The sequence below is a fragment of the Ursus americanus genome, chromosome 5 (assembly GCF_024610735.1).
Source record: "Ursus americanus isolate L20-20 chromosome 5, mUrsAme1.1.p, whole genome shotgun sequence".
Taxonomy (NCBI): domain Eukaryota; kingdom Metazoa; phylum Chordata; class Mammalia; order Carnivora; family Ursidae; genus Ursus; species Ursus americanus.
Genome location: NC_142131.1, coordinates 31,637,652 through 31,658,218, shown reverse-complemented (window position 1 = coordinate 31,658,218; position 20,567 = coordinate 31,637,652). Strand labels below are relative to the sequence as shown.

Here is a 20,567-nt window from a genome sequence, read left to right as displayed (position 1 = left end):
TGTTCACCAATGTTAGAAGCCAGGTGTGAATCACTGATCAATATTGCTTCAGTGCTGAGATGTGTTGAGGCAGATGATCCCACAAGTTCTGCTATGCAGATGACTCATTTAAACTTTCTGAAATATCTTATGTGCCTAAAATTCTTTTAATTCCAAAACTTTTATTTAACTAGAGTACAAAAGGTTATCTAATGAAAATTAAGTCTTTTTAAATTCCGTCAACCCATAAACTGCTAACTTCCATATTCTTCCAGTAATGTTTTATGCATTTCGGACTTTTCTCAAACTAGTGACTTTTTAAAGATTGAAAACAGCATCTCTCATTTGCTAACAACCTACACCTGTCACCAATCTCCAATATTTTACTAAAACAAAACTACGCTGTATTTATATGAGGGACCATGTAACAGAGTAACATACAGCCCAAAGTAAAACTGAGAATTACAGCCTACAATTCCTCTTCGTGATTCCTTTTTGAGCTAAGTTTTATACTATGAAATATTTTTAACTTAAGGGATCATTTATGAAACCTAAAACTACTGAGAAATAGACCATTACCAGTAACCTACAAGTCTTCCGAAGCAACCGCTATCATGATATATTTAATCATCCCTAAGCTTTTCCTTAGTCATATTACATATGCATGTATCCCCAAACAATACAGTTCACTCTGCTGTGTTTTGAATTTGTTATCCTATTATGTACCCTGCAACTTGCTTCTTTTGCTTCACATTTTTTCTAAGATTTTATTTATTTGAGCGAGAGAGAATGAGCAGGTGGGAGGGGCTGAGGGAGAAGGAAAAGCAGGCTCCCTGCTCAGCAGGGAGCCTGACGTGGGGCTCGATCCCAGGACCCTGGGATCGTGACCTTAGCTAAAGGCAGATGCTCAACCAACTGAGCCACCCAGACGCCTCCTGCTTCACATTTGTAGGTCCTCTGGGGTGATGCATATTGATGCAGCTCATTCTTTTTCATAGCTGTAAAATACTCTATGGTATGAATACAGTACAACTTATACATTCCCTGTCCGTAAATATTTGTGCTGTTTTTTCTTACAGGTTATTACAATGCTATTATGAAAATTCTTATATCTCTCAGTGCACATGTGTAAGAGTTTCCCTAGGGCATAAACCCAGGAGAAGAACTGCTGAGTAGTAAAGTCTGCACACAGTCAACTTCGCAAGGAAGATACCAAGTTGTTTTCACAGTGGTTATATAATTGACACTCCCACCAGAAGTTTTTAGGAGTTTCCATTGCTCAACATCTCACTAACACTTGGCACTGATTTAATTCTTGCCAATTCTACTGGTGTAAAATAGAATCTCATACTTATAAACTGCATGATCCTAATCATTACTAAGAATCTCTTAGTATGTTCATGGGTTTTCTGGGTATCTTTTTTGTGAAATACCCGTTGAATCTTTTTTGGTCACATTTCTCTTGGCTGTCATACTTTCAGTGATCTTTAAAATTTGTTTATATATTCTGAATATTAATGTTTTGTCACTTTCTATATAATGTAAATATCTTTCCTCAACTTTTATCTTTTTGCCTTCTTTACAGTGTATTCTAGTAAACAAATTCTTCATTTTAATAACATCAAATTTATCAATCTTTTAGTTCATGGTTTCAACTTCTGGTGTTCTATAAGTCCTACCTTATCCTGGTTACTAGGATATTTTTGTATTTTCTTTCAAAATTTGAAGATTTTCCTTTCATAAAGTTTTGGGGTTTGTTGTTTTTCATATATTAGCATTTCTTTTTTTTTTTTAAGATTTTATTTATTTGACACAGAGAGAGGGAACACAAGCAGGGGGAGTGGGAGAGGGAGAAGCAGGCTTCCTGCTGAGCAGGGAGCCAGATGCAGGGCTCGATCCCAGAAAGCTGGGATCATGACCTGAGCCAAAGGCAGACGCTTAACGACTGAGCCACCCAGGTGCCCCAGCATTGATTTTCTTCATACTTCATACTACAGGGAAAATTCTGCATCTCTTCTTTCATGTTTAGGGTTTTTTTTGTTTGGTTTGGTTTTCTTTTTTAAAGATTTTATCTTTTAAGTAATCTCTACACCCACTGTGGGGCTTGAACTCATAACTCTGAGATCAAGAGTCACATGCTCTATAGGCGGAGACAGCCAGGGACCCCCATGTTTAAGTTTTCTGATTCAGCTGCAAGTGATTTTTATGTATGGCATGGAGCGGGAATGTAATTAAATCTCTTTCCGTATGGATAATTATCATAGGCCCATTTATAGATTAGTCAATCCATCCTTGGCCACTGAACTGCAATAATACTCTGACATAAATCGAATTTCCACATATGTATGAGTCTGCTTCTAGGTCTTCTGGTTTGTTCCACTGGTCTATTTGTCTGTTTCTAGTTTAATTAGTATCATAAACCACTGTGGCTTTATAATATGTATTCATGTCTGACACACTTCTTTGGGTTAACTTGGTAACTACACAATATTTAGTCTTATCTATGAACACTGTGCTTGTCCATTTAATTTGGTTTTTGTAACGTAACTTTTAAAATTTTTCTGGATGTACACAATGTCAACCTGCCCCTCATTAGTGATTCATCATCACACTGCTACACCGTCTACTTACTAGTTTTTTACCTTGCAACTAATAAGCATCTGTGTGGAGACCCTTTAAAGACTATGCAAATATGCTGCTCCTCCAGACACCCAATATTTAATGATCACGAGAGCTGCAAAATGACTCTCTTCCTACTCCAACCCTCCTCCTCAACATCTAGCAGTCGGGAGTGGGTACTCCACTCTACGGGAGAACTCCCTCTTCTTCCCCATTTGTTTATCTATTACCAGTAGGGACTCATGAATCCCTACTTTGTCTCAATGGCCTATAATTACTAGACTTAAACACTATTCTAATTCATTCAGATATGGCCAGTAGAGCCTCTTCAAGTTGGTTCCTGTGTCCTTCTGACATTCCCCCACAATATAGAGCATTTCCTTCCTTTTTAACATACCATAATGTTCTAGTGCCTGTTTATTCTTGATGAACTTTTTTTTTTTTTTCAAGATTTTATTTATTCGACAGAGATAGAGACAGCCAGCGAGAGAGGGAGGGAACACAAGCAGGGGCAGTGGGAGAGGAAGAAGCAGGCTCATAGCGGAGGAGCCTGATGTGGGGCTCGATCCCATAACACCGGGATCACGCCCTGAGCCGAAGGCAGACGCTTAACCGCTGTGCCACCCAGGCGCCCCTATTCTTGATGAACTCTTGTTCCTTACTAATACTTTCTATCTCCTTTTATTTCTTCAAAAATATAGTTATTTTATATCCTGCATCCAGTAATTCCAATATCAGAAGCCTTTGCTGTTTTGACTGATGCTGTTTCTACTGCCTTTTTTGCTCGTTGTGCCTTTTCTCATGATTTTGTAACCTGAAAATATTTTTTGAATTGTGATTTAATACTCTTTTATCTATTGGACTTTCTTTGAGGAATGGGTTAAACATACATTTATCTAGAGGCCCCATGTTTTTTTTTTTTCCAGGGTCTTTGGAATACTATCAATTCATCAGCCCTTTATACTAAATTCTTTGTTTGGAGTTTTTCTCCAAAAAACTGGTTCTTATGAATTTAGGTTAAAAACCCTATCAGAAGCCAATGGTTACAAATTCCTAAAATTTTGCCCCTTGCCCCCAGAGACAGACAAGTTTCCTTGTCGTCTTCTTTTCATGGAGAAGACTTTCCCAGTTAATTATTTCCACAAGCATGTGACCCTCAAGTACTAGGTTAGAGGTAACTACCACAGATACCTCCAGAATAGCTAGCTGCTTTGGTGCTGACTTCTTTTCCGAGATTCTTGCTCCAGCTTTCTTTTTGACTAGAAATTTCCATATGTTCTAGCCAGCTCAGACATTAATTCAAAAGATGTTATTTAGGGGTGCTGGGGTGGCTTAGCAGGTTAACCATTTGACTCTTGATTTCGGGTCAGATCATGATCTCAGGGTTGTGAGATCAAGCCCCGTGTTGGCCTCTGTGCTGAGCGTGGCGCCTGCTTAAGATTATTTCTCTCCCTCTCCCTCTACCCCAAGCCCCAGCTTGCACACGCTCTCTTTCTAAAAAAATAAAGATCTGCATTTTCCCAGCATTTCAGTTTTTCCAGATAAAAAGTCCAAAACCAGAGGGGCGCCTGGGTGGCACAGCGGTTAAGCGTCTGCCTTCGGCTCAGGGTGTGATCCCTGCGTTGTGGGATCGAGCCCCACATCAGGTTCTTCCGCTATGAGCCTGCTTCTTCCTCTCCCACTCCCCCTGCTTGTGTTCCCTCTCTCGCTGGCTGTCTCTATCTCTGTCAAATAAATAAATAAAATCTTTAAAAAAAAAAAAAAAGTCCAAAACCAGAAATCCTCATATCACTTGCTCCTACATTCTGCTTGTTCAATTTTACAAGTTTTACTGAAAAGTAACCACCTGCCCTTTTTTATAAATCATTGAGTTACATCTGGTTATCCTTAACATCTTTTCTCTATGATTTTTTCTGAAATCTCTCCATGTTTACTCCTTGTGGAAAAGGAGTGATTGTCATGTTCCTGTGCTTAAGAAAACGAAATTGAAACTATCATATATAGAAAAGGCATGAATTCTTAAATTTTGGGACAGAAACATAAAAACTGTACTTTCCCAAGAACATCATCAGCATAACATTATCATATTATTAAATAGATGAAATTATTTTCCACTCACTTTATAGAGTAAAAATAACACATGAACTTCAAATTCTTATACTCATTCTGGTAGTGAGGATTAATATGAGCCACATACACCAAGCACTTTTTCTACCCCATGACCACCACTGAAAAGCATATTTGTTTGGTAAGGCTCATTGTTTGCTTGATGTAATGAGTGGTAAAAGGAGAGCTGGGTTAAAACAAAACAGAACCAAATCCTGGAAAAAAAAAAAAAAGAAAACACACACATAAAACTTATGCCTGGGGCTCCTGGGTGGCTCAGCTGATTAAGCATCTGCCTCTGGCTCAGGTCAGGTCCTGGGATTGAGCCTGAGGGCCACCCACCCCTCCTAGTCGGGCTCCCTGCTCAGTGGGAAGCCTGCTTCTCCCTCTCTGTGTCTCTCCGTGGTTGTGCTTGCTCTCCCTGTCAAATAAATAAAATCTTAAAAAACAAAAACAAAAAAAACCCCTATGCCCACTGATGGAAGATACTAGGGACTATGAACCCTGCTTTCAGAAAACAGATCCTGGAGAGAAAGAAACAAAAACAGCAAATTCTAAATGGTTTATGTTTTACCTGTAGCATGAACTGCATTTAGGATGGTCTCTCGGTATGCCACCTGGAGAGGCCCTAGATAGGTTTCCAGTCCATATTCCCTCTTGATTCGGTCATGAATAATCTCAATATGTAACTCCCCCATACCACAGAGGACGGTCTCGTTAAAAGAGGAAGAAAATAAAACCAAGATAAAAAAAAATGATGTTTATCACAAAATACTATATAAAAGTATGATATCAATGTTATTTTTCATTCATTACAAACCAAGTTTCTTTGCTAATTTCTTTTGGCACCTCCTCAAAACAGTTTTTAACTTTTCTGAGCGGGTAAGTCAATTAAAAGTGAATTGCTTGGGCACCTCGGTGGCTTAGATGGTTAAGCGTCTGCTTTCGGTTCAGGTCATGATCTCAGGGTCCTGAGATCAATGTCCATGTCAGGCTTCCAGCTCATCGGGGAGTCTGCTTCTCCCTCTCCCTCTGCCTCCCCCCCACTTGTGTGCTGTTTCTCTCTCAAATCAATAAACAAAAAAACCCAAAAATAAAAAATATTTTTTTAAAAAGTGAATTGCTGGAGCACCTGACTGGCTTAGTTACTAGAACATGCAACTCTTGATCTCAGGGTGTGAGTTCAAGCCCCACATTGGGCATAAAGCTCAGATAAAAAGAAAAAAAAAATGTTTTTAATTTAAAAAGTAAATTGCCAGGCTATTCTGTCCTTATTATGAGATAGTTTAATCAGGCAGGTAGCACCTGGCTAGTACTATACTTCCCAACCATATAGCTTAGTTCTGGTCAATGGAACAGGAATGTAACGGATGCTGGCAACTTCTGGGTTATACCTTTAAAAAAAGAATAAAGCTGTTCTCTTACTGAAGGTGTAGCAAATGGTCTTGAAACATGCAGATGAGGGAAACATCTTGTTAACTGGGAGGTGAAGAGGATAACCTTTTCCGAAACATTCCCAACCACACTGGTATTTTCCACTCATCCTGGAGACCTTATAGTTTTGTGAGTAGTCAAATCTTTCAGACTAGTTTGGACCTTTATTCAACAAAGAAACTGACTTTTATCTTCTTCGAACTGGTGTTATTTAGGGCCTTTGTTAGAGCAAGCAAAATTTGTATCAAAACCAAGCAAGACAGGCTTTTTATTTTTTTAAAAGATTTTTATTTATTTATTTGAGAGGGAGAGCACGAGCAGAGGGAAGAGGGAGAGCGAGAAGCAGGCTCTCTGCTGAGCGGGGAGCCCAAAGCAGGGTAGGGGGTGGAGGGTAGGGGGCCCGATCCTCGGACCCTGGGATCATGACCTAAGCTGAAGGCAGACACTTAACCAATTGAGGTGCCCAATGCATGCTCTTTAGAAAATTTCTGTAGAACAATGGTTGTTATTCTTTAAGAAGGTCTTTGTGTATGAGAAAAAGTACAGTGCAAGGAATCCATACTTGCTCAATCTTATTCATATGCCACCTATGTAGTGAAGAATTAACCTCACCCAAAGAGAGATATGGCCCTTGTCTTTAGCTACTGGTATGTTATCTTTAGGGCAGGATGCTGCCTGGCAAAGTATCTGTTTGTCTGGGGGCTTTGTCCACCAGATTGTGTAATGATGTGATTTATGATGTGGGCTTTGGAATTGCCCTATCAGTTCCAACCTGGAGAGTAAAGGTAGCAGCCTCAACTTATAGGAGGTACTAGAAACTAAAGGTCAACCACATAAGCAGTATGTGATCCAGCCTTAATAAAAACTCTGAACAGGGCTGGGGTGAGCCTCTCTGGTTGGCAATACTCTTTATCAAAAGGCTTAACACATCCCTTTAAGATGAAGGAAGACAGGCGTTTAGAACTCCCCCAGATTCTGCCCTATTTGTCTCTTCCTTTGGCTGGCTCTAATTTTATCCCTTCACTACAAGAGAATTATAAATGTAAGGTACAACAAAAAGGATTATTTTGTGTACAATTGCTGTACTTTAATATAAAGTTAAAGAAGTGGATTATTTGGGAAAAACAAGTTGTAGAACAATACAAATAGAATGACTCGTTATAATCTATATCTGTGTGTGTGTATGTGTGTGTGTGTGTAAGAAATATACTGTGATTTATAACACAGCATAACAGAAGACATTTGGTAGTGTAAAACGTTATTCACATTTTCAGTTGTTACCTGCGTAAAATAGAATGGACAAAAAGGGAAACTTTAATTTTGTACTTTGTGGGGCATCTTGGTGGCTAGTCAGCTGAGTGTCTGCCTTCAGCTCCGGTCATGATCACAGGGTCCTGGGACTAAGCCCCACATCGGGCTCCCAGCTAAGCAGGGAGCCTGCTTCTCCCTCTCCCCCACCCCTGCTGGTGCTCTCTCTCCTGGTCTCTCTCAAATAAAATCTTAAAAAAAAATTTAGGACTTTGTACCCTTGTGTGTTGCTATTTAAAACAAACATGTATTGGCATTTTTTTAAATGAAGGTTTTTTTTTTTAAATAAAAAGTTTAACTGCTTGTTGTATCTTTCAGCATTAATTAAATTACTACCTCATTTAGCTGGAATTCGGGAAATAAAATACATCCTGTTTTAAAGATTAACTAAATCAGTTTATCCTTAAAGACAAATTTATGATCTTTTAAAGGAACTTTTTCTAAAATCTTGAACTTTACCTGCCTTCCTAAGAAGACGCAGATGGAACGTGTGTTCTTCTACTGTAATGTAATATACACAAACTTCTGACCACCTACGTTAGCTCCACTTCCTCCCACGGTGTTAGGACGTAAGCAGTCACTTCTCCCCCATCTTAGGTGAGTTACTGACATTAAAAGCACCTTTGCACCCTCCCTTTAGTATGCTGAGTCTATAAACCTTAGCGTTAGAGGGTCAAGACTTTGTCTTAGGGCTGAACCTTATTTCAAAATTTCGCAAAAGGCTGTCTTCTGGAAAGCTGAAATGATAGAGTGCTTTAGGTAAGTGAGGTATAATTAATTATACCGAGAAACTAATAGCTTGACAGTCAACATGATAATCAGAAATTTCTATTATGAGAGAACCAAAAGAGAAAGTTTTTTCTTTCAGGGGCATGAACCAATCATGTTTTAGATATATGCATTTAAATACACATACTATTATTTGAAAGATTTCTGGGATTAAATAATAAAATGCATACCTGTCCAGAATCAGGATCCAGCTTCACTTTCAAACTGGGATCTTCACGCTGAAGGCATTTCAGTGCATAATCCAAATCTAAGGGATAAACAGTAACTGTTATTTTTACATTTCATTTTTTAGATAATGTGACATATGTTCAAATGGGGAAAAAAATGAACAAGCAAACAAATTTTGAAAAAGAACATTTCAAACAGCTATAAATGGTCTGTAGAGAATAAAAGAAGATGGTAAGATAGTGACAGGAGTAACGTTATCTGAGACTGAATGATCTGGGAAGGCCTCTCCAAGACAATTTAGATGAAGACACAGAAAAGAATGGCTTGCATGCAAAATCCCGAAGAAAAAGAATTCCAGACACAGGAAATGGCTGTGCAAGGAATGGTTTTGCTAATGGAAAAATAACAAGATGGCCAGGGTAGCTGGATATTAGGGGGCAAAAGGGAGAGTAGCATCAGATGAGGAGGCGAAGGTGTGGCAGGAATCACATCATGTAAGGTTTTGTAAGCCAGGGTGAAGAGTCTGGATCTCCACTGGGAAGCCACTGAAGGGTTTTAACTGGGACAATAACCACCTGATTATGTTTCACAAAAATCAATCTAGGAGCTGACAAAAAAGTAAAATGCCTTCAGAAACAGAAGCGATAATGAGAAACTGGCAAAAGGCAACTAAATTACATCATGAATAAAGAGATGCTAAAACGATCACTCTATGATGAATTATCACACCTGAAGAGAAAGAATATATTAATTATAAACGTTAAATATAGCCTCTTAAGTCAAGTGACACTTTAATACAATCAACTGTTCAGTGTATTCTCCCTCTCTACAAAAGATGTTAGAAGTTTCACAGACAGAAAGTGTGGCTCAAGAAAAGAGCTGAGCAATGGATTAATGAACCAACCTTATCAGTCACACAGTTAAAGCGGTCTTAGGGATATAAATTTCTAGACATGCACTGTCCAAGTAGTAGTCATGAGCCATCTCATCAGGATATTACTAGTCTAAACTGATGTGTGCTCTAGGTATAAAATACACACTAGATTTCAAAGACTTAATGTGAAAAAAAGTAAAATATCTCATTAATTTTTTTATATTGATTATATGCTGAAATGGTACTATTTTTGATATACTAGGTTAAGTAAAATGTACCATCAAAATTAATTTTGCCAGTTTACTTTTTTTTAATGTGGCTCTAATTTTAGGTTACAGTGGATGTTGTATTTCCACTGCACAGTGCTCTTCTAGACTCCTGATATCCCAAAGCTGGGATCAAGGATCAGCAACACTGGCAACACCTGGAGCCTATTAGAAATACAAAATCTCACATTCCAGACTGAATCCGAGTCTGCACTTAACAAGAATTCCAAGAGATGTATTATACACATTGAGGCTAAGGGGCATTATTTTAAATAATATCTTATTTTCAGACTTTCAAAGAAAGAAATAATACTTACGACGCTAGGGCTTTTGGAATGAAAACATAGTAACTTTACTGTATATAAACAAATTCACTCAAAAATATTTATAAAGAATATTTATAAGTCTATCTTTCAGGAGTTTATTGGGTGTCAAGTGCTAAAATAGGAGGACTACGGGGTAAATACAATGAAGGCCAGAAAAAAGAATATGTAGATCTGTGTGAAAGAATTCCAAGGGAGACTCTAGGAAGTCCCCTCCCCTGCGCGGCTTAGGACCTCTAAGCTAATGCCCATTAATCAGACTTACTTCGGACACTACACTTTTTCTCCTCAAGCAGTTAAAAGCTGAGGCTTTTTTAGATTTAAAATTGGCTGGTGCAACTTAACGGCAGACCCACACTTTGAATTCACATACTCACACCATGTTTGAAATGACTTTCAAATGTATTTTTAAAAACTCCGACTATGTTGTTCGAGCAGCCCCTGCTCTACAGTACCTGACTACACCGGATATGACTAGCAGGGTGAACTCTGATGTAACTGCGCAGCCCGACCCTCCGCTGCAGTCAAGACTACACTTAGCTGGCCTCAGGGCATTTTAAGCTGACAAGAAAACTGCTGCTGCACTCGTTGTCACTTAATCGCTGTTCCTTTACCAACTGGACAAGCACAGACCTAGTTCCCTTCAGTATTTGCAGGCTCTCTTAGAACAGTACTCAGAGTTCTTTTGTGTGAACTCCAGCTAGACTGGTGAGGGATCTTTCCTCACTAACTTGGCTAGGGATCTTTCCCTTCCTTACCCCCTCAGTACTCAAGACGACATGGGGAGGCATTAAATGGCTGCTTTCATTTTTTCATCATCTGTAAGTCCACATTGTTTTCAAGGGGCAAAAACGGCTTCTGATACCATCTGTAGAACTAGGTTTGTCCTTCAAAAATTTAATATAGGAAATCAGTGAGAGCCTCAAAAAGAAATGATGCTTAAGATGAGATTTTCTAAAGAAAGAGTAAACATTTTCCAGGTGGACAAGGTCAGGGCATGCCATCATAACATAAGACAGAACAAATTAAAAGAAACAGCAATGCAAAAAGAGCATGGTATTTTCAGGAAATTGGAACGAGTTTATTATGTTAAGTATAAGGTGAGAGTATTCTACTATTTTATTTTTGTTTGGTGAAAGAAGAGGGTTCAGAATGAAGGAGGGAGTTTCAAGAAATGAGGCCAGGAAGAAGACTGGTATCAGAGACTGCTAGTGGTCTTCCGCTCTATTCTGCTGCTGCCTAGCTAAAAGACTGCATCTATCAGACTCCTTTGCAACTGAGTGGCCGTATGTCTAAGTGATAGCCAATGACACAGAAGAAATTTTAAAAGGGAAAGGGACACATCTTCCTCTTCCTTACGCCATTCCTCTGTCAGGAACTCTACTGTGATGCCAAAGGCCCTAGCAGCAATTGTGCTAATAACTAAGGATAGGAGCTATGCACTCAGAGAGTCAGGGCAGAAAAACTGGAGGCTGGGTGCCTGATGACATCACCCTCTAAGCCCTGGGCTACCAACTCCAGACATATTTTACAAGGGAAGGAAATAAACTTTTGTCATTAAAACAACTGTTATTTGAGGGGGCTTCTGTAATATGTAACCAAAGCTAACTGGAAATAATACAGCTGAAATCATGATATTTATATAGCACATTAAGGAGTCTGGGCTTGTGCTGTAAGTAATGAGAAGGCACTAAAGATATCTGAGTAAACAGGCTAACGAACGAAGCTCACAACGCTCAAAAACGTCAAACAACATTAACTATAGTATGTAAGTAACTTCACTGAGTTCTAAAGGATGAGCTAGAAAACAAGGAAAAGGAGCATTTTATAAATGGTGATGAGAAAATGAATGAGTTATGAATCGGTAACTATCTAATCAATTATTGGAACTGGAAGGGCAGTCCTGACACAAGTTACTTAGAATGTCACAGACAGCACCACAAGAACAAGAGTAAGGAAGACTATGATATGCAAAAAATGGCTAAGATCTAAGTAAAGAATAAATAAAAGGAGTTTGTAAAAATCAAAACATCTTAAATAAAAAACGAGACTAATCACAATACCCATAAATTCTGATAAAACTGAACTCGAATCACGTAGGAAATCTTTTGAGAGTATAATGTAAATATTTCTATCTACATCATGAGAGCACTAATTAATTAATACACTAAAACTATTTGTACCTGGCTGCCTAGCCACTGAAGGGGGCTCTATGGTACAGAAGAAAACAGGTTCTGGAATCTCCACTCCAGCCAATAAAAGTCTCTCTGCTTCATTGTTTTGTCTATGCTTCTTTTCTCCTTCCCTTTCGGCTCGACGAGCTGCAGCTAATGCACTGGACTTGGACGAGACAATGGTGTCTCCAGTGGCAGTCTGTAAGCAAACAAGATGCTTTGGAACAAAACAGGCTCTTGACAAGCACTCAGCTTCCACCAAGATCCACCAAATAGGAAAAATTTTCATGTGACACTTCCAACAGAACTTAAAACCGAGACAAATTCATAAAGCTCTTATAACTTCACAGAGGTAAAGCTAATTTAACTTGTGTAAGAATTCCAAAATACTGCTATAAAATCCTAACAATAAAATACACACTCTCACATACACACTACACATCCAAAATTTATCTGGTTAAACAAATGTACCTTCCTAAATTTTCAATCGTGTCAAACTAGGTTAATTCTACTAGAAGTCCATTATAGAGTTTTACCACCAATAAAAATTTATTACTGTTTTACAAAAAAAAATCCTCTACTAACTAAAATAAACAACTAGAATCTCTAGACTATGCAAAATTGATAGCTTCCTTATAGACGCCAGTTCATTTTTTAACTGTAATTTCACTTTTAAACTTAAATATTACAAAGTTCTGTGCCAGCTTCCTTCTCTGTAAAGATATTCCTACTGAAGCAATATTTCAAATGTACTTCTGTAATTCCTTCCAATACGTACGTGGAGCTCATGCCTTCGGGAGGACAGAGGACATTTTCAATGCTAGAAGTTCAATATTTGGACTGTGGAAATTTTATTAAATAAAATCTTTTTAATAAGTAATATATTTGAGAGCAAGAGAGCATAAGCAGGAGGCAGAGAGAAAAGCAGACTCCCTGCTGAGTAGGGAGCCCAATGTGGGGCTCAATCCCAGGAGCCTGGGATCGTGATCAGAGCCAAAGGCAGACGCTTAACCGACTGAGCCACCCAGATGCCCTGACTGTGGAAATTTTATACTAACGGATCCTGAATCCTGCAATTAACCATAAAGAGTTTTAAAAAATGTTCATAGTAACAATGGTTATCCTAAATGCCAAATATACCAAAGTTTAATGAGAAAATGTATTCAATTTAATCCACATATAAATGAAATGTCCTTATAGCTCTAACCTAGCAAAAACACATACGGCATCAACTATTTTCATCCATTCAACTGACAGAAGTTATGAACCACCTACTATGTGTGAGGCACTGATCTAGGAACTAAAGAGACAGAACAAAAGAAACTAAAATCCTTGCCCTCGTGGAGCCTTTATTGGCAAAATATCTTCAGTTACTATCTGGACTGTCATAAGGTTAAACTGTCAGCAGTGACTGAAATAGGAAAAAACCTCAATAACAAAATATTTATTAAACTTAAAACAAAGGTATGTATCCATGAATAGAATATACTTACTCTTCTACCTGAATTTGAACTTCACATGAATATAATCCATACTGTTCATAGTCTTCTGTAATTTTCTTTCTTTCTACTATGAGATTCAACCATGTTGATGAATATGCTACAATATTCTTTATCCCGCTATTGATGGCTATTTGGATTGTTTGTGGGTTTTTGCTACTGCAAAATATCTGCTTCTAATTAAACATTTAAGCTATTATTTTCTCAAGAAACCATCTGGTCACTTACATGTTTAAGGCCAACAGTCAAAGCAATGTTACCAGCAGTCAGGGAAGGGATTTCTATATGTTGGTCAGCAAATGGCAAAAGAAGACGACTTATTCTCTCCCTGTAAAAACCATGATTTGTATTAGTAAAAGAATTTTTAAAGAAATGAGTGCAGTTTTAGAAAATAACCTAAGCTTCTACTTACGTGCAGTTTCCATTAATATTATAAATGGCCGACTGGGGTTTTATTATGCCTGAGTAAATGCGCAAAAACACCAGTGGTCCCCGCTGCTTGTCATGAAGAACTTTAAATGCCAGGGCACATAAGTCATCCTTATACCACTGCCTACAAATTGAGACATTCCAGAAAAGCCTTTAAAATATACTTCCCATGTATCTATACAGATCAGAATCATTCTACAAACTTAACTTTAACGTCCTCCCTCATATCTTCTAGTTTAGCTACTCAGACTGATTAAATAATGTCCGTACTAATCACCTCCCTTCCTCCACTCGACTGAATTATTTAATGGAGATCTTATCATTGATTCTTCAAAACTAGAAATAATGGATTCTCTCCCAAATATTACCTCTACTTGCAAGTAATTATACTACATAGAGTTCATTCCTAAGAAAATAGACCTAGGGACATCATACCACTTCTCATAAAAGCCTGTACAGGGCATACATACAGGTAGATGCTTTCCAATTACTACTTTCATTCCCTCCCACCCTCTCTCCAATCACATAACCATAGAAATCTACACTATAAACTTGAACTTGTTTACACAGCCAACACTCTTACAGACTGATGTCCTTAAATTAGTGCGCGTTAAGTTTCAGAAAGTCTGAATCCCTCTGAAATGGCCAAATTCTGTGCGTAGGTACATATTTTTCTGAGGAAAAGCTCCATGTTCTCATTAGTTTCAAAGAAGCCCACGACTCAAAGTAGGCGAGACACTTCTGTTACAGAACTTTTCCAATCGTATCCCTGTTCTCGCCAACTTTTAACTTTAGTAAATACTTACAGTCTACCATATACTAGAAACTGTTCCATATGCTTTATCAATATTAACTCACTTGATTCTTGTAACAATCCAGTGAGATAGGTCCTATTCTCTGCATTTTACAGGTGAGAGGTTAAATAACTTGGAAGAGCTGGGATCCAGGCAGTACACAGACCATGCTCATAATCACTATTAATGCATCTCCAACTGAGAGATATGAAAAGTGATAATGTCCTACTTAAAGGATTAAAGTCCATTCCTGCCTGCCATTCTGCACAATGCTCACCCGTATTTTAGAGGATTTATTACTAAGTACAAAGCTGTTAGTGACAAGAGAAGTAAAACGATGACCTGTCTTCACAGCCACAAAGTATTTTGAGCTTATTAAAAATCTTGAAAAGTAGTATAAACGTATTTACAGAAAATTTATCAAACACCCTCACTATACCGCTTTTTTATTTTTTTTAACCAAGACAACATGATAAACACTTGTACTTTTATACAGCAAAAAAGCCAGACATTCTACCTCCATCTGTAAACATAGGAGGTTACAAAAGATAATGACAGGGGTGCCTGGGTGGCTCAGTCGTTGAGCGTCTGCCTTCAGGTCAGGGCGTGATCCCAGGGTCCTGGGATCAAGCCCCACATCAGGCTCCCTGCTCTGCTGGGAGGCTGTTTCTTCCTCTCCCAGTCCCCCTGCTTGTGTTCCCTCTCTTGCTGGCTGTCTCTCTCTCTGTCAAATAAATAAATAAAATCTTAAAAAAAAAAAAAAGAAAAAGACATTGACAAATATACCTTTCAAATAAAATTTCATATAGCTCTATATTATTTACAATTATATCCTTCACCAATGTTATTTAAAAAATGGTGATTCATGAAACAAGACCTATCTGCCTGTTTTCTCAAGGCTGTAAGATTTAAATCTATTACTTGCATACTCACAGAAATTCATAGTTGCGCTCTTCGGGTGAAGGCAAGTACATGGTAATAGCATCTAACAAGGGCTGAACCCCTTTGTTTTTCAGGGCACTTCCACAAAGCACAGGCACTGCTGTCTGAGCCAGTGTTACTCTGTGTATTGCAGTCTGTAGCTATAAAGCAGAGATGTAAGCATTCCGTGTGCAGTATACTGGCCATCATTTTTTAAGGCCTTTATTATTATTTTTTTAATAACATTAATCACTACTTGGTACCTTTGATATATGTTTAAAGGTTTAATGTCTGTCTCCCCACCCATCATAATATAAAATCCATATAAGCATTATAACAAATCCCATAAAAACACTGCTGAATCCCCAGAAACCAGAAAAGTACTTAAAATAAGCAGGTGTTCAAAAATATTTCTCAAATGAATATACTTTGAACTGACCAGAAATTAAAAACATAAATATGAATTACAATTTTTCCAAGGAATTAGACCCACACCAAATCAAATACAAAGGAAAATGAGAAATCAAAGTAGAAATCAAATTTGAAAGATCTCAAGCCAAGAAAAGGTTGTGTGTACTTGTAAGCTACTGGTAAGAGACATGGTGGGTCAATTTTAGATTATAAACTCTTTGCAAACAGAAATCATGTGACTATAGGGCACAATAAACATCACATCTAACATTCGAATACTAAACAATAAAAAATTTCAATAATTACGGCATTTCATTCAAAATAAAAATACTTTTTTTCCATTTCTAACTCCAAAGGCTCAAAATTAATCTAGAGACTCGTGTTTTTCTTAATTCTTTTGTGAAAAATAACTAGGTAAATTTGCTGGGCTCATTCTGGACCCCATTTATAAATACTCCCACCTAAAAACACTTTACTTGCGGGCGGGTTCAGTTGGTGGCGCATTCAACTCCTGACCTCAGGTTCCTAAATTCAAGCCCTATGTTGGGCATAGAGCTTACTTAAAAGCAAATAAACAAAAAAACAACTTTACTTAGTAACTCTTGTTTCATAAAGAAAACTAAAGATTAAGTTTGCCAAATTCATGGGGGAAGGTCTCTGGTAGAAAATAACAGAAATGCTTTGAAGAAATCTGTTTTAATTCAATTACTATAACTATTTAAAACATGCCTATTCTCTGGCTTAATATATTTGAAAAAAAAACAAAAAAATAAAGACCTGTAATGAGCTTCCAAGAAAAATTAAATCATATTCAGAAAAAATGTGAGAAAAATAATCATTGCAGCAGTCTACAAAACCAATAAATTTTTGAAACAAAATTTCTACCTATAATTTCCCTAAACTACTCAGAAAAATGATCACAATGAAAATGCTGCAAAGGAATAATTAACTTATGCTGACTCAACAGCAGTAAAAAAGATTCAATTTCTGATTTTATAAAGCACATATGACAATAGTAAAGCACTACCATTATTTAAGTACTTGTATTAATAGTGACTTTACCTTACTGTTCTCCTAATTTAGTCAGCCTATTCAAATGCTATGCAAAGTCGAAAAAAACAAAACACCTGAGGCAGAGAAATCAAACCACATCCTATTAATAAAACTTCATCAAAGTAAATGAATAATAAAATTTACCTTTTCAGCTGGTAGCAAATCAAAATTTTCACTAAATTCTCCTAAAACCAAGTCAGCAAATTCATCATCCAAATCCGCAACCTATAAAGAAAGGTTTTAGTTCTATCACTTGCTTTTGTCACAATTGTTAAGTCCAAATACCATAAACGTACATTATCCAAATATTTCAAGACAGCTACATGATCTGTCTTATCCAGGCCAAGGAACTCTCCACATTTTCTCAAGAGATAGTGTTTCTTTCAAAGGAAAGGAGAAGGGATTGAAAACTGAAGATTGGCTATTATGAGTTCCCTATATTCATGGGAAGCAATAGCCAGATAAAGTATCTCAATAAAGTGCTATCTACTCAGAGTGCTCAAAAGAAATAAGACACACAATTTATAGCCAGTGATAATATATATAAGGGATTGCTATTTTTAGATGAATTCGTAAGTCTTAGTTCATAAAAAGTTTCACTTGGTATTCCTTTCACATTATGAATGTTCACCAGATCTCCTAAGACTCCAACTGAAGTAATCACTGTAATCCTGCCCTGAAGGAACAGATTTAAGTTGGGGGTCACAAAGGCACCACTTCAGCAATAAAAATGCAATTATCTAATTCATATTCTTTTCTTAATCATCTACCTGTATGAAACAGAATTCAGCTGACAAATTAAATAAAAATCTCAAAAGCGGTACCTGGGTGGCTCAGTTGGTTAGCATTTCCTTCAGCTCAGGTCATGATCCCAGGGTCCTGGGATCGAGTCCCAAGTTGGGCCCCCTTCTCAGTGGGGAGTCTGCTTCTCCCCCTTCCCCATCCCTGCTCCTAATCTCTAATAAATAAATAAATAAATAAAAATCTAAAAAAAAAAAAAAGGTTTCAAAAGTTTATGAAAGTACAAGGGAGCAAAATAATCCAAATGGGGGAGAAAAACACACTCCTAACCACTAACTATTGTAGAAACATACCTAACCATTCTCCTGAAAAGAAGTATATATGACTCCAGCTTCTGAAGTCAAACTGCCTGGAAATAGCTCCACTACTAACTAACGTTCAAAAATTTAGGTCAAGTTCCATCACCTCTTTTTACCTTGGTTACTCATGGAGATAATACTAGTACCTACCTCACAGGGGGAGGATTAAATAACCAATTCAAATCATGCTTCTAGGATGTACAGTAAGTACGCAGTAAGTGTAATTATCACTATTCACCTTCAGAACACAGGAAGTTGATTCTAGTCCACACTAATCTTATTCTCCAAAAAAATTTAATTGTGTAAAATCTAACATGAACATAAAATTTGCCATCTTAACCATTTCTAACTGAACAGCTGGGTAGCATTAAGTAGGTTCACACTGTTATAAAACTAATCTCCAGAACTTTCTCAATCTCACAAAATTTATACCATGCAAAAAACTCTTCCTCACTCTCCTCTCAGCCTTTGGCAACCATGATTCTACCTCTGTCTCTACAAACGTGACTACTCTAAATACCTCATATAAGTGGAATCAGTACAGTATTTGTTTTTGTGATTGGCTTATTTCAATTGGCATAATGTCCTCAAGGTTCATCCACATCGTCGCATGTGTCAGAATGCCCTTCCTTTTTAAGGCTGAATAATATTCCATTATATGTATACACTGTATTTTACCTACTCCTCTTGTAGGTGAACACTTGGGTTGCTTCCACCTTTTGGTCATTATGAATAATGCTGTTATGAACAAGGACATGCATTTATCTCTTCAAGACCCTGCTTTCAGTTCTTTTGGATGTACATCCAGAAGCAGAATTGCTAGATAATATGGTAATTCTATTTTCAATTTTCTGAGGAACCACCACACTGTTTCCCACAGCGGCTGCATCATTTTCATTCCTACCAATAGTACACAAAGGTTACAGTTTCTCCACATCTTTGCCAACACTTGTTTTCTGGTTTGTGGGGGAGGTTTGTGGGGTTTTTTTGATAGTAGTTATCCTAACGGGTGTGATGTGGTCTTATTTTTATATATTCCTTGGGGGATATTCCTTGTAATTAGCACTTTATTATTTTGTACAGATAGTCTCGGATTTTCTTTATTTTCATTATATACCATCACATCCTAAGACATGCATAAGACAACAAAAAAACTTCAAAGGGGAACCAATTATTTACCCAATTATTGATTAATAAATGCCAATTCCACTTTTACTCGGTTTAGGGCCTCCCAAATTAAAGAAGTGGTACAGGGAAGTGGGTAAGAGCTCTACCTCCAAGTGAAGACAGACCTGGGCTCAGATTTCCACCTCTGCTACTTTTTAGCGTATCACAAGTTATTTAAGGATTCTAAGCTTCTGTTTCCCCACCAGTAAAACAAGGATAATATAAGTTGTTGTGAGGATTAAGTAATATATGTAAAGCACTTAAACTAGATCATCGTGGGTCCTCAGTAACTGTTACCCAATAATAAAAATAACAATCAACATACTGTTAATGATAAAGATGATGATTCCTATGTAGTATAATGGAGAATAATACTGCAAAAATAAATTCATACAAAAGATGAATGAAAAAAATGATGAGAGGATCTATTTTGAACAGTTTAGAAATAAAAAAATCAAATGGTTCGGACTTAAATCTTTTTCTCTACCATAAGATTCAGAGACTTTATTTAAGGCATATTTTACTTATTAATCTATATATGAACAGTACTATATAAATATTCTAAATATTAATGATCTTACTATTTTCCATTGAAACTTTGAGGGTGAGGGCGCCTGCGTGGCTCAGTAGGTTAAGCGTCTGCCTTCGGCTCAGGTCACAATCCCAGGGTCCTGGGATCAAGCCCCAAGTCGGGCTCCCAGCTCAGTGGGAAGTCTGCTTCTCTCTCTCCCCTCTGTCCTTCCCCCTGCTTGGGCTCTTTCTGTCTCTCTTTCAAATAAATAAAATCTTAAAAAAAAAAAAACAACTTTGAGGGTGGAAGAGGTCCAGAGTTCTCTATTAAACTATAAAATTAATGGTTTTAAACTTTTCTAAGTTAATGTGACATTTGACTAAGTAAAAGATGTACATACCATACCCTTTGACCCAGCAATTCCATTCCCTGGTGTAACCCTAAACAAATTCTTACACATATACACAAGGAGATACATACAAAGATGTTCACATCAACACTGTTTCTAAGAGCAAAAAAGAAGACATAGGGGCGCCTGGGTAGCGCAGTCGTTAAAGCGTCTGCCTTCGGCTCAGGGCGTGATCCCGGTGTACCGGGATCGAGTCCCACATCGGGCTCCTCCGCTATGAGCCTGCTTCTTCC

The 20,567-nt window shown here is 37.5% G+C and overlaps 1 protein-coding gene across 13 annotated transcripts in view; it reads right to left on the bottom strand.

Annotated features, from left to right (window-relative positions):
• GFM2 (GTP dependent ribosome recycling factor mitochondrial 2) overlaps positions 1-20,567 on the bottom strand; it is a 69,425-nt gene that overhangs the window by 12,994 nt on the left and 35,864 nt on the right. For 11 of the 13 annotated variants that reach the window (XM_087862067.1, XM_087862071.1, XM_087862066.1 and 8 more), the window contains 7 exons: positions 17,292-17,372; positions 15,696-15,844; positions 13,952-14,092; positions 13,768-13,867; positions 12,050-12,239; positions 8,406-8,482; positions 5,279-5,417 (listed from right to left, as the gene is read on the bottom strand). In XM_087862067.1, coding sequence (XP_087718193.1) covers positions 5,279-5,417; positions 8,406-8,482; positions 12,050-12,239; positions 13,768-13,867; positions 13,952-14,092; positions 15,696-15,844; positions 17,292-17,372 — 877 coding nt within the window. The remainder of the gene's footprint in view (positions 1-5,278; positions 5,418-8,405; positions 8,483-12,049; positions 12,240-13,767; positions 13,868-13,951; positions 14,093-15,695; positions 15,845-17,291; positions 17,373-20,567) is intronic. The other 2 variants (XM_087862073.1, XM_087862075.1) reach the window with 1 other exon arrangement.